This window comes from Antechinus flavipes, chromosome 5 (assembly GCF_016432865.1).
Source record: "Antechinus flavipes isolate AdamAnt ecotype Samford, QLD, Australia chromosome 5, AdamAnt_v2, whole genome shotgun sequence".
Lineage (NCBI taxonomy): Eukaryota > Metazoa > Chordata > Mammalia > Dasyuromorphia > Dasyuridae > Antechinus > Antechinus flavipes.
The window spans coordinates 154,392,719-154,407,819 of NC_067402.1; the positions used below are offsets into that span (position 1 = coordinate 154,392,719).

The following is a 15,101-nucleotide window of genomic DNA, read 5'->3' on the forward strand; positions in this document are numbered from 1 at the left end:
ATCCCTCTCTTGAAGGAGCATAAATAGAGCTTCAATGGGCCAGTCAAAGAAGTTCTTCAGAGTGAAGAAGCTACAAGTCGAGATTTCAGCGGAGTTACGCCAGAAGCCCTCTCTCCGAGGCAAGGCAGAATATTTTCCACTTGGCTGGCTGGTGGCAGAAGAAGTTCTTCAGAGTGAAGAAGCTACAAGTCGAGATTTCACCGGAATGACATGAAGAGTGGAGCTGGCTGGAGGCTGAAGAAAGCAGAGGCAGAGGCAGAGGCTGAAGGACCAGACCTTTGGATTTGGCGACATTCGGAGAGAGCTCTTGGAACCAAGAAGAGAGATAGGCCTCTAAGCTAACCGGGCTATATTGGAGATAATAAAAGATCTGAACTTTTATCACCTGGCTGCGTTTTGAGAAGAAAAAGCTCACCACATTTTGGCGCCCGAACAGGGACCGATTCAGATCCATCTGAACTAGATCACGACATTTTGGCGCCCAACATGGGGCTGACAGACCCCCCCTCAGTGGATTTCAGAGGAAAAGTTACGATCCTGATTCAAGTGGAAAAGACTCTTCAACCCAGAAATTAGGGTGAGTGCAACAAAGAAATTTTGTTAGAAGAGTTAAAGTAGAATTTCAGCTAAGATGGGACAGATATTTAGAAAACAGCCTGTTTCTGTTCAAGGAAAATGTTTAGAGAGCATTGTCAAAGTTATGGAAAGCCAAGGTTTAATTATAAGTTTACAGCAAATCACTGAACTTTTACAAACTGTAAAGGACATATGTCCTTGTTTCTCTCTTGATAAGGAATTAGATCTAAATGAATGGAAATTGGTTGGAGAGGATCTTTGTCAATTCTATGATAAAAATGGGCCTAACTCAATAATTAATACATATAATGTAATACAATTGGCTATAAGAAGTTATTTAAGTGATAGAATGATGAAAAGGAAAGTACAGGAGGAAGAAGTGCCAACTTTACTAGGTGAAAAGGAGGACGAATCAGATGAGAATGGAGTTAATTACAATTCTGAGTGTGATACTTCACAGCAGGAGGAATTAAATGATTCCACATCTCATGACCCTCCCCCTGCAATTAACCCTTCATGTGTGGAACAAGGGGGAGGGAGAGAGACAGAAACACAGTCAGCTTCTCCTGTAAAGCAGAATTTGACAAGATTAGAAAAAGCATTAATTAAAACAAAAAATGAAGGAGAAGATATATCTGATTTTATAAATGCATATCCTGTGATTGAAGAGCTCAACTCCTCAGGTCAAAAAGAGAGAAAATACACTCCTTTTAATTTGGGAAAAATTAAAGATTTGAAAAAGGGTTGCACTCTTTATGGGGCTACATCATCTTATGTGAAGATGTTTAATTTGTCTTATGAAATCTTAACCCCGAATGACTGGAAATCCATTGCTAAAACATGTCTTGAACCAGGACAAAATTTATTGTGGCTTTCAGAGTTTCATGAATTATGTAGGATTCAAGCCCAACACAATAGGCAAACAGGACAAATCACTTTTGACCAACTAGCTGGTCAAGGTCAGTATGCAGAGAGTTCAGAACAGATTTATTATCCTACAACAGTGTATGAGCAAATTTCTAAGGCTGCAATAAAAGCTTGGAATTCTCTCCCTGGACAGAAAGATGGAAATAATGCTTTCACAAAAATAGAGCAAGGTCCCAATGAACCTTTTGCAGATTTTGTGGGACGTTTACAAACAGCTGTAATAAGAACCATTGGAGATAATGCAGCAACAGAAATAATGACTAGACATTTGGCTAAGGAAAATGCCAATGAGGTTTGCAAAAGAATTATATGGGGGCTAGACAAAGATGCTCCTTTGGAGGAGATCATAAGACGCTGTGCCACAGTGGGCAAAAATGCTTATTATGCCCAAACTATGATGAACATGGAAAGACAAGGTCCTTCTTGGCAAAGGAATTCTAGAGAAACTCGTCGATGTTTTCAATGTGGAAAAATTGGACATCTAAGAGCCCAATGTAGATACAGAGATACAATGAGAAGACAGGGTGAGAGAAAACCTAAAACCCCATGTCCAAAATGTAACCGAGGCTTTCACTGGGCCTCTAAATGTATATTGACCCAGAGGAAGGAGAGGCAAGGCCCAGCTCCAAAGTATCAATCAAAGGACAGGTGGGGCATGATAGCAGCTGAGGTTACACCCAGAGAGCCTTTAGAAATTCAGGACTCTGATCTCATCAACCAACAGAAAAGCAATCAGGATTACAGTTGGGAAGAATACAGGCCTTTTAAGACAACAAGGCAATATTCAGTGCAAACAGCTCCAATGTAATTACCAGATGATGAGGAGAAATCCCAAATTTGGTAAATAGAAGGGAATTAGGTTAACTGCTTGGGGAAGAGGATCTGCTTATATTTCCACAGAAGGAGAAAGAATCAAATGGCTGACAAGGAGACTGTTAAAAAGACTTTTAAAATCTTCAGGAATCATTGGATTTCCTAACACAAGATGAAACTGTTTTAGTTCTTGAAAAACCAGCAAGAATCATTGGGTTCCTTGAGATGAAAAATTGTTGATGAGACCTTTTGCAGTACTTCAGAGCTTACAAGAATTATTAAATTCCTGGCACATGAACTAATGGACAATGGATTGCTTATGGATTATTTCTAGGACTTATGGACATGTGTAAATCTTCAGGTTGATTCATGTTGTTACATTACTACTAGCCTGTGTTATATTGCTATGTGCTTATGTAAATTATGTATAATGCCTCCCATATTGATGGATTTATGTATACCATGTATATCATATTGATGGATTTATGTGTACCCCTTCAGAAACCCACTAATCTGATTAGATTTCCTATTTCCTTTGGTGTTTTCATCTAACAAAAGAAAGGGGGAGATGTTGGAATCCTTACTAACTGCTAATTAATTAGAGTTGATCTAATCTTACAAGAAGATGTTTTGGGCAGAACCTGAAACAAGATACTAAGTAGAACTAATTAATACAAGGCTTATGTTCACACCTTTACTCATTGGAGTTCAATGAGTTCACACCTCCCTTGAAGCTCTTTGGGCCAGAGAGCACTATGGGAGAAAACCCACAATCCCTCTCTTGAAGGAGCATAAATAGAGCTTCAATGGGCCAGTCAAAGAAGTTCTTCAGAGTGAAGAAGCTACAAGTCGAGATTTCACCGGAATGACATGAAGAGTGGAACTGGCTGGAGGCTGAAGAAAGCAGAGGCAGAGGCAGAGGCTGAAGGACCAGACCTTTGGATTTGGCGACATTCGGAGAGAGCTCTTGGAGCCAAGCTGCGTTTTGAGAAGAAAAAGCTCACCACATTTTGGCACCCGAACAGGGATCGATTCAGATCCATCTGAACTAGATCACGACATATTTGTACATATAATTATATATATATATATATATCCATGCTTAATTGAAACCTTTGAGGTTACATTAGGAGAGGAAAGAGGAAAAAATAATAAAGTAAAATGTGCACAGTAGAAAACAAAAGAAAACCTACAAGGAAGCAAAGAAAAGATAAACATCTCTGAACACAGTGTGTCATATTTATTATGTAGGCTTTCTTGAAATGGAAATCTATTGTTTCATAATTTTAATCTTTTCGTGTATTGTGCACGTGGCACTATTTTTTTCCTATTTTATATTTGTTCAAATTAATTAAAAGAAAAGAAAAACAAAGGGCCTATGTGAGCAAAAGTGCACAGAGAGAAATTAGACCAAGATTAGACCAATTTGGCTAGAGAATAGAATGCATAATATCACATAAACCAGAAAAGAAATGTGATATGACATTGTGATGGGCTTTGGATACTTTGATACATGGATAATACTTGAAACTTTAGTCTGAGCGTAAGAGGTTTTTGCATTTGCTGAGGAATAGTGAACAATAGGGAGAATGGAAAAGAATAGAAAGATATCAAAAATCATGCAAAATAATCAAATGAACTGGTATTATTCCTATTTTTAAAATGAATAACATTCACATCTCTTGAACCTCTTTTCCCTTACTTTTTACCTGAAGCATTTTTGAAAAATAAATGTTCAAAATCATTTCATAGTTATATATTTTATATTTACTATCTAATCATGCCAGTTAAAGTGAACATTATAACTACCATTATGTTAATTGCTTAATACAGGAATTCTCATGTTTGTTATTTAAGAAAAAGAAACAAAAACATTAAACAATAGAGAGTCATTGAAGTTTTTTGTTTGTTTTCGAACAGACATTCATGTGGTTAAACCTTTTATATAAAGAGAAATGTAGGTAATGATGCAGGGAAGTTATCTGGAATGGGAATCTCATTTCCTGTTACCATCATCTAAGGGAAGTCTTTCCTTACCTCCTTATTTGATAATACATATTGATAAAAGCCACAGATTATAACTTTTAGTGAATAATTCATGTAAAGGATCTTGCTGAGGAGAATCAAGCTATTTTCTTTCCCCTGAAACCTTTTCTTCATTTGAAGCAGAAATGTAATCTAAAAATCCTGAGATCAGTGTGAAATCAGCTATTACATAAGCTGAAAACACTATCCTCAGAACACTGTGGGTCTCATATTCACCTTAACCATGATCTACCTTATTGCTATTTCTGTGATACTTCTCCATAGAGACTATGTCTAAGGGCAGAAAGCCACTCACCTTTCAATTCTCTAGGACTCTATAACCTCATTTTAACACTGACCATTTTCTGTTTTGTGAGCTTCCATTTCCCTGGGACATCTCTTAATCTAAAAACTATAATAAACTCAGCACTATTACTGACTCTGTAAAGGGCAAGACTAGCTAGCCTAAAATATCTATCCTTACCCAACCTTCCACCATATGTGGTCTCCTCCTATTCGATGTGAAGTTTTTAAAGCCAGAAACTATTTTATTTTTTTCCCAAGCACTTAGTATAATCATTATTATACTTCATAAATACTTTTTATTCAATCTTTCACATCAAGAATGACAAGGACATGACATTTGACATCCCTGTTTTCACATTCTTTAAAGGAAAACCATTAGCTCCAGTGTCCTACTACTTTGCAGTAGGAAATGTTGATTTTCATTGGGGTAACACTGAATATGAAATGTAGTCATTTTTAGATCTGCCAAGATTTTTCTAGTGAGATACCATTTTAAACAAACAAAAAATAAAAATAATTAAAAAAAAACTCCATTGAAGTTGAAAAGCTAAAATATAAATAGGAATCTCTGTGCCTCAGGGATTCTTTCAGGAAGAAAGGTGATGCTGACACAGAGGATAGTCTTACTGCAGTCTTGTCTGGAGGGGAAGATTACTTTTCTATTTTTGCTTAGTACAGTGTTTTGCACATAGAAAGGACTTAATAAATCCTTCACTCATTCTTTAGCTCTGAAAAAAGGGTTTGATGATGATAAGTAACATTTCTATAGCACATACTATGTGCTAGACACTTTGCATGGCATTATCTCATTTGCTACTCAAAATAATCCTAGGAAATAGGCACTATTATTATCCTCATTTTACAGAGGAAGAAACTGAGGAAAACAAAGATTAAGTGACTTGCCCAAAGTCACATAGCTAGTAAATGTCTTAGGCTAGGTTTGAATTAATATCTTCCTAAATCCAGGTCCAGAACCCCCAGAATAGGCCCAGCATCACCCAGCTGCTCCTAATAAACTAATATCTCCTTTTAAAATGTTACTCATCTTTCAAGGTCTTGGTTAAATCATTTTCTTCTAGAAAATCTTCTGTAATCGTCCCAGCTCAAAAAGATATTTCTCTTCTAAACCCCAATTGTACTATGTACCATTATTATTTCCCTTTTTGCTTCATATTGTAGATTTTTTGTGTGTTCTTTATTATATAAACTTCTTGAGGACATTGCTTTTTTTTTTTTTTTTTAACGATCATTGTCTATGTAGAGCCTTGGATGTTGTAAACACTCAGGAAATAAGTTCAATGACAGAATGTATGAAGGAATAAATAAGATGGCAAGTGATTTACTTTACTCAAATAACTGCTTTAAGCAGATTGAAAACACATATTTTGTGTGTTTTTTTTAATAATAGCTTTTTATTATCAAAATATACGCAAAGGTAGTTTTCAACATTTACTCTTGAAAAACCTTGTGTCCCAAACTTTTCTCTCTTCTTTCCCTACCACTTCCTCCCCTAGAGGCAATCTCTAATTAGGCAATCTAATATAAGTTAAACATGTATAATTCTTCTATACATATTTTCACATTTATCATGCTGCACAAGAAAAATCAGATCAAAAAGGAAAAAAAAAATGAGAAAGAAAACAAAAAGCAAACAGCAACAGCAAAAAAGTGACAATAATATATTGTGATCCCCAATCCATTCCCATAGTCCTCTCTCTATGCAGAAGGCTCTCTCTATCACACATCTATTGGGATTGACCTGAATCACCTCATTGTTGAACAGAGCCATGAACATCAGAATTAATCATTTTATAATCTTGCTGTTGCTTTGTACAATGTTCTCTTGATTCTATTCATTTCACTTAGCATAAATTCATGCAAGTCTCTCCAAGCCTTTCTGAAATCATCCTGTTGATCATTTCTTATAGAATGATAATATTCCATAACACTCATATACCATAACTTATTAAGCCATTCCCTAAATGATGGGTATGTATTCAGTTTCCAGTTCTTTGCCACTCAAAAAAATGCTACAAACATTTTTGCACACATGGATCCTTTTCCCTCTTTAATAATCTCCTTGGGATAGAGGCCCAGTAGAGACACTTACTGGATTAAAGGGTATGTACAGTTTGATAGCCCTTTGGGCACAGTTCCAAATTGTTCTCCAGAAAGGTTGGATCAGTTCACAACTTCACTAACAATGTTCAGAGAACACATATTATAGATAACACTTTTGCTGTTTATAAATTCATTCAATTGGTATTTCTTTGACCATTTCCACTTTCACCACACATTGTTGTTTTTATTGTTTATCCTTTGTTTTAGAAGATATTAGGGGTAATATCTTGAACTGTGCATGAATTAGATTTAATGAGGCAATTGAACAAAGTATCAGACTTATTCTCTCTTCCAGAGGCAAGGAATTCTAATGGCTGGACAAAAGTTAGGATGATTGGTAATGGTCTAGGATGCAGTGAATGACTTTGGTATCTCTGATTTCTGAACAGCCTCTAAACCAGGGGTAGGAAAACTTTTTTCTGCCAAGGGCCATTTGGATATTTATAACATCATACAAAATTATCACAGTAGGAAGTTGTCATACCTAGTTTTAAGTTCATCATTGCCTGTGGTTACCGCCACAAAAAATTTCATGACTCCTGTAAGTCTGGATGTTCTCCATCCCTACTGTAAATACTCTGCAGTACCTGCGTCAGTTACCTTCATGGTCCTTGCATCACACTGATCTCAACTACCCATTCTGCTGGAGGAAGTACTTGTGTGCTTGGGGTAGATATCTCCCTAACTCACAATTGGTCAGTCACCCTAAACCTGGTTTAGTCCATCTGCCAATACAGTTTACTAGGATGTAACTGTTATATGTGCCATAGCTTCTTGGAACAAGTGAGTTGGGTACCTAGTAGATATCAAAGATAAATGAGCAGCCCTGAAAAGAACTCGGCAAGCCCTCACATTACAGGTGCCAGTCCTCCTTAAAAACCTCATATACTACACATATATACATATATTTTTACATATATATGTATGTGTGTGCATATAAATATGTATAATATTTATATACATATATGTATAAAATCAAATACTATATATGTACACATATATAAATATATATGTACACACACATACATATATGCATAGACACACATACCTCTATGTGTGTCATCAGGGGATCAGGATCTGATTAGTTGAAATTAAATATCTATTTATCATCTTGTAAAATCTAAAAATATCAATTAGGTACAAAGTGATACAAAAGTGATACAAAGATAGAGTTCTTAATCTCACAGCCCTTAAATGAAAAAGTAGTCCATGGAAATGTTACTTTTTATGAGCATTGGTATAAGGCTCTGAATTGATGATATATGCAAAATACCTTTCAAACTATAGAAGTATCCTCTAATAAGAGAGTGTGACAGGCAGAGTAACATGGCAAATAGAAGGCTAGACTGTAAACCAGCAATATATTAATTCAAGTCCTGCCTCTGATGCCTCCTAAGATTCCTTAAAACATTAAATTTCTCAGTCTCTGGCAACCATATAAAACCAAGAATTGAAAGAGGAGAGTGAGTTCTCCTCATGATGTCACAGACTGTCTATGGTTATCTAGAGAAAAGTTTAAGTTTTTTGTTTTTTATTTTTAGTAATCATCTTGAGGAATGTATTTGTGGTGTTGCATAAAAGAGCTGAATGAGTTCTCAGTTTCTGAGGAGATAAATTTTCACTTTCTTGGCATCAACTCTAAGGCAGAAGGCTTATTTTAAGAATTATGCAGGTTACTGATATTCTGTTGAATTGGACATTTCAGTGTTTTTTCAGTCACTTTTGACAAAAGTGTCAAAGATACTGGATTGGTTTGCCATTTCCTTCTCTATATTATTTTATAGATGAGAAGATAGGAAAATAGGATCATACTCTGGGCAAACTTTGCTCAAGATTACATAGATAGTTTCTGAAATCATAATTGAACTTGGGAAGATGAGTCTTCCTTTTTCCAGGTTCAGCACACTCTATTGAACCTACTGTGTATTAAAGACTATTCCTATATATCTTCAGCATCTTCAAATTATCATCTCTAAGATATGTTTCTAAAATCTTGTTGGATCCCTGAGAAGTATGATGACTATTAAAAATTTCAATAATGAAAATGCTCATGAAGCTAAGGACTTAAAACCTAATAATGTTTCCTTACCAGTAACTTTTTATTTAAAATGGGAAAAATGGATAACAAGATAATTTTTGTTATTTAGGAAAGATCACACCACATATATTTGTCATTTAAGAATCATCCTTTCTTTTTTGTACCAATCTCAAAATAGGCTTTCATTTAGTGTGTTAATGATGAGTAACAGCAGAGTTGATGTTTTCACTATTTATTTGTTAGACTGGGGGAGCAGCCTTTGTATAACACAACTTGCATAAATTCTCAAGATACATCCTGTATACAACCACAAAACCATGACAGGAATTTTTACATAGAGTGGAAACTAAAACAGATTTACAAGCATTGTCTTTGTACAATTCTCATACATTTTATGTTTTAATTTATACAACTTTTAGAACAAGGCTTTTTGATTTTTTTTTGTTTTTCCAGAGAAATCTCAGAAGTAAAATTTATAAATGGAAAAAGAAGATATCAAATCACTATCACTGCATGCAACATTCAATTTAGAAACATGACATTTTTTCAAGGATATTTTCTTAATTAAAAAAAAATTGGACAGCTGGAATGCTGTATGTTTTTTCTTTATCTTTATCTTTTTTTTTTTTTTTTGATAAGATATTGTCATGGTAGCACCTGAGCACATCACTGAACAAATTTACAGACACTATCAAATAATATTCACATTCACATGCTGAATGCTAGATGAAATTAATAATTCAAACTTGTCTGCTTTACAAAATGTATAGTTATATACAGTGTAACAAATTAAGAAACTGCTCTTTCAAACGACTTAATATTTAAGGATTTTTAAATGATTTTGAGTTCCCCAGGTAACTTTTTTAAACAAATAAAATGGAACATACAGAAAACATTAAAATGTGTATTCTAACTTAGATTATCCATTTATTCATTCACTCTAGTCTTTTTAAGCAAAGGCAATTAATCATTTGAAAGAAACAACTGAATCATATGATTTGTATTTATTGAACATTCTCTCTTTTTCATTTCAGTTCCAAGCTCAGTCACATATCTTCAATTCATTTGTTAGACATAGGTGTATATACATGTATAGATATAGTTGGCAGAATTTGGGATAATAGACACTGTAGCAATGAAAATAAGTCCTTTAAAATATTAAGTATGATTTAAATAATAAAAAAATACTATAAACATCTTTATGATATCTTCATGAAACTAAACATTGATCAAATAATTTCTATTAAATTGGGCACAATAGCTTTTTATACTATAGATGCTTACTTATATCTCCACACTACTCTCACCACACCCACTCCCACCATTATTCCTATAGTAAGAATCCATATTAGCTGGTTACCAGCTACGTTATTCCCACAAAATGATCATTTCAAGATGTGTATGTGTGATCTACAAAACTTACTTCATTTATGTCTTGAAACATGGATTTGGTTAATAAGTTAGTTTGATGTAAAAATATGGGTATTATTAAGAAGCAGATGCTATATTCCTTTTTTCTGCTCCTGGATCCTGTCTCTTTATACTGTGAAATAGTAAATGAATAACATATTCGTAGTAATGTCCTGCTTTTACCCCCATTCATATTAATAAAGACTATCATGAAGCCTTGTAAACACTCACACTGTGCTTTTGCTCAGATTTCAGCATGTTTTCATAGCTCTTGGTTTAAGATCTAATGCAATCTCAATATTTCATGATTAAGTGGATTTGTGGGAAAAATCAAAATTCCTTTGAAGAACCTGAAAGATGTACTTATTCAGGCAAATATTGTAGAAGTATGTTGTTAAGATCAATAAAAAATTAGTTAATTAGAGATCATAAGCTCCATCACCACTAAGAAGTCAGTGGAAAGATAAATATGTAGAACTGGAAACCCATGCTGTGATATTAAAAAAAAAAAAAAAAAAAAACAAGAGTCCTATTTTTAATTTTAAAATGAAATTATTTTGTTTTCTGAAGGGTACTTAACTTCACTCAGAAGAAATGCATTCACATATAAATCAGTGTTGCATAGAATAATTCCAGAACAGCCTAAGGATTTTGGTCAACTGAAACTTTGGCACTCTTTAGAAGCATCTTACATCACACATTCTGAATTCATGCTAGCATATACCCATCCAAGATGATTTCTGTCATTGAATGTACGAAATGACTTGACTGCTACTAGTCTCCAGGAACTAACTGTTGGGCCACCCAGAATGAAAATAATTTTAATACATTTGATAAGGGATGATGAAGGGACATCCCTCTGTTTGATGATCTCTACTACTTTATTGGTTGAAGGGAGATCATATTTTGAAGTCAAATGACTGGTATGACCCAATCATTTTTATAATGTTTAGTTCTCATGAGTACAAGATGACCAGAGATTGAAAGAGAGTGCCAGAGTTAACCAAGATCCTATTAGTTTAGCTTTCAGGGAATCTAGAAGTGACATTTTATGTCAGAAAAGCTTATTAAGCTACTTTTCTCAAATAAAGAATGTTGATTACAGACTCCCATATCACAGTAACTCCTGCTGAAAATTTCCATAGCAACCATCAGCAGGACTTGCTGTCACCAATAAAAAATGAAATTCTTACAAGATCAAAATTGTCTTTGATCTTTCAAATACCTACATCTTATCCTTATTTCAATGTAGCTAAAAGCAGGATTTTTTATTATTTTATTTTATTTTTTGGTGAAGGGTAGAGGTGGAGGGGATGTTGTTGGATGGAGAAGATATGATAACCTTCCAAGTAGGACTGTAGGACAACTGGAGTTCAAATCCTTATTCTATTAATGCAAATAAAATTTTTTGTAATGAATGATTTCTAGTTATTTTGAAGGTCCATGCAGAATCAAGAGCTCTAGTTAATATTAACTACAGAGAAAATTACATTTGAAATATGTATTCATTTGAAAAAAAGCCACAATATTCAAAGTTAAAGTTGCTACTGTGAGAATTGTACTACCTTCTCTCCTCAGAGGAATATTGAATCTAAAATACAGCAGCAATTTTAAAGCAACAAACTTAGACTGAGTTGCTTAACTCTGAAATTTTGCTTTAGAGACAAAGTCAGACTGGAGTAAAAGATTTAATAAAGGAATAGTTCATTTGGCTTCAACTTTGCATATCCTGTCTATTTGTATATATTTTCATTTTACTTATCTTTTTTTTTCCAAATGGGTGAATGAAAAATAATACTTTTGGAAAAGCATTTGTTGTTATTTTTTTTTTAGCCAATATAAAGTGATTTTTTAAGGGGTAAGAAGACTTTTAGTGTATCTTGGAATGAGAGACTCAACATGTTTGACCCTTATTCATTATATTTGTATAGCTCTTTATATTGTGCAAAGTGCTTTCATGTATATGGCCTACTTTTATCCTAACAACAATCCTGTGAGGTAGGAAAGGAAGATATTAAGATCCTCATTATACACATGACATGGGCACACAATGAAGTTTAGTGACTTGCTTAAAATTATACAAGGAATCATTGTCAGAACTCAGACTAAAAGCCAGTTTTTTTTTTCTAAATTCTAGTACTAGATTATTTTCCACTCGATCCAAAGATATTGAATTTAGACCATTTTGTTCAATATTTAAAGAAATGAATTATCATCTTCTGGTGTCAAAATCCTCACTCAAATAGAATAAAATTTTTAAACTTGGTATTTTGTATAGTCACACAATACAATTTTTCTAAATTTCCCAGTAGTGAACTTGACCAAAATGAAGTAGGGGAGCAGAAATATAATAGAAAGGTAGGCTTAAGGTGTTAGGATTTTCATGCTATTATATATATAGATGTATATGTGTACATATACATATATATAATGTGTGTGTGTATATATATGTATATATATACACACATATTTTTTAAAGATTTAGTGACATAAGAGTAAAAAGTCATCCCAATTTAATTATCCACTACAGAGAGACCAATATAAAATTTATTTGAGGGAAATATTTTTTTCTCCTAATATGTCACTCAATAGAAATTAAATCTATAGGATAATTAATTTATTTTCAGTTCCACAAAGAATAGCATCTCATGCATCCTAACTCACACAAGACAAGTTAAATCACCCTTTGGTACATATAGCCTATATTATTCAAGTAGTCTTCTCCAAAGACTAAATTATGGGAAAATTAAGAATCTTCTATATTTTTATGATAGGTCACTGGGATTATTTTGTTTTTGAGGCAAAATTCTTCCCTACCAAGTCATTCATGTCTGTTTTTCCAGGATATTTGTACAATAAATAATATCACCTTTTTAATATTCCATTTAAGTTCTATTCTGGGTTATCTTCAGTATAAATCATGTCAACCTTTGCCAAAAATGTGCTTTCATCATACAGATTTCAAGAATGGTGCTTTACACCATGGAATCTCCTTTGAGCTCATGCTCCAAGACATATATATTTAATTCATAAAAATAAAATCCACACCTCTGCCATGACTGTACACAAAACGGGATGAATCAATCCTGCAGTATACTCTTACCATAGAGAATAATCAGAGAGAGCCTAAGGTTCAGAGAAACTACTTTTATAGTTTTGAAAAGTGAGATTTATAAAGTCAGTTCTTTGTTTTCATCCTCGATGCCTTTGCATAAAAAACATCATTGTGTTACATTGCAAACCATATTGATCTTTGAACCATCACTTTCAGCGTCAGAGGAGCTCCAAGTAATCACATTGCCTTCAGCATTCAACTTCTTCCATAGTTCCTATTGGTGACCATGAGAAGTCTTATATCAACAAGCCTTCCTTTCTTTAAATCATATATCCTTTTAATTGGGATCCCATAGCTGCTTGTTGACTTCCTCAACAACAAGTTTACAAGGTTGAAGATTCATCACCTGATCTTCCCACTTGTCTTTTTTTTTTTTCCTTCTGAAAGCCTAGCTAAACACAATAGTATCAATCTATAGAATTGATTTGATGCTCTTTATAGAAGATAATAGTCTGTAAAGTTCTAAATCCTAACCAGACTCTCTTCAATGTGTTTGAGTAGGACTGACCAAGAGTTTGTGCCAGTTTACTATTCTTTTCCTTAAATCCACTTTGTCAAGCCAGATATAAGCTTCACCAATTAATGTCTTTTTCATAAACTTCCCTCCATTGGAGACGAGCAAAATCTAGAAGACAGAAACAGTCAGAAATTTACTTTATCTTATTCTAGATAATTCATATTGATTCAACATATAGTTATTAAGCCATCACTATAGGCAAGCCATTTTAAAGACATTTTTTCTCATTGTGGGAGAAAAAGGTAAAGATGAAAAAGGGGCATGGAAGAATTACAATAACAAAGAAATCCTCAGAGTACTTTAATGCTAAAAATTAACTTTAATATTTCTTAATATTCCTTGAAACAAATTGTACATTCTTGAGGTTCTCACCATTCCAAACATAAATTTGTGTGTGCTTAAATTAAAATAGATATACTAAAACCAATGTGCAGGCTACTTTATCAAACATCTTGGTTCCAGATTATGCAATTTGAAATCAACTAGAATATTAATGCTAGAAGAATGAAATGGAGCCAATTTCATAAAACTAGATGATATTATTTTGCATTTTAATCTTCTGGAATTTTGCATACATTAATGCTTAGTAAAATTTCATGGAATCTTAGTTGAATCTATAGCATTGGCATGGAATAACCTTCTGTCCTCTTTACCTATCATTATTTTTGTTTTTCTAAAATTTTCATATCATGTCTAACTCTAACCATGACTCTGGTTGGGGCTTACTTGATAAAGATGCTAGAATGACTTGCCATTTCCTTTTCCAGCCCATTTTACAAATGGAGGAACTGAGGGAAACCAGTTAAGCGAACTGGCTAGAGTCACACAAATAATGTGTCTGAAACCAGATTTGAAGTCAGGAAAATAAATCTTTCTGATTCCAGGCCTGTTGTTCTATATATTGTGCCACCTAACTGCCTCCTCTTTGCCTATCAAAAAATCTTGCTTATCCTTAAAAGACTCATTGAATATTGATAAGGCACTCTACTAGGCATTATGTAAAAATAGTAAGACTAGAGATAGATTGCCTTATTTTTCAGTTGGCTCCTGAGATAAGTTTCATCTTTATCATAATCTTAGGGAAAAAGGATTGAGGGCAATATCACCCAATGAGTCATATTTCAATCTTCATGAGAACCAAGAAAATATGGGGATTAGTTAAGAGGTGTAAGGAGGTAGATAGCATATTTGAGATCAGTTAGAAGAGAAATACTCAGAGAATTACCCCAGATTTGTTCTCAGGGAAGACTGAG

At 33.8% G+C, this 15,101-nt stretch overlaps 1 protein-coding gene across 1 annotated transcript in view; it reads right to left on the bottom strand.

Moving 5' to 3' along the window:
• Positions 1 to 9,022: 9,022 nt before the first annotated feature.
• Positions 9,023 to 15,101, bottom strand: part of PCLO (piccolo presynaptic cytomatrix protein) — a 538,245-nt gene continuing 532,166 nt past the window's right edge. The window contains exon 26 of the mRNA XM_052001569.1: positions 9,023 to 13,956. Coding sequence (XP_051857529.1) covers positions 13,816 to 13,956 — 141 coding nt within the window. The 3' untranslated portion in view covers positions 9,023 to 13,815. The remainder of the gene's footprint in view (positions 13,957 to 15,101) is intronic.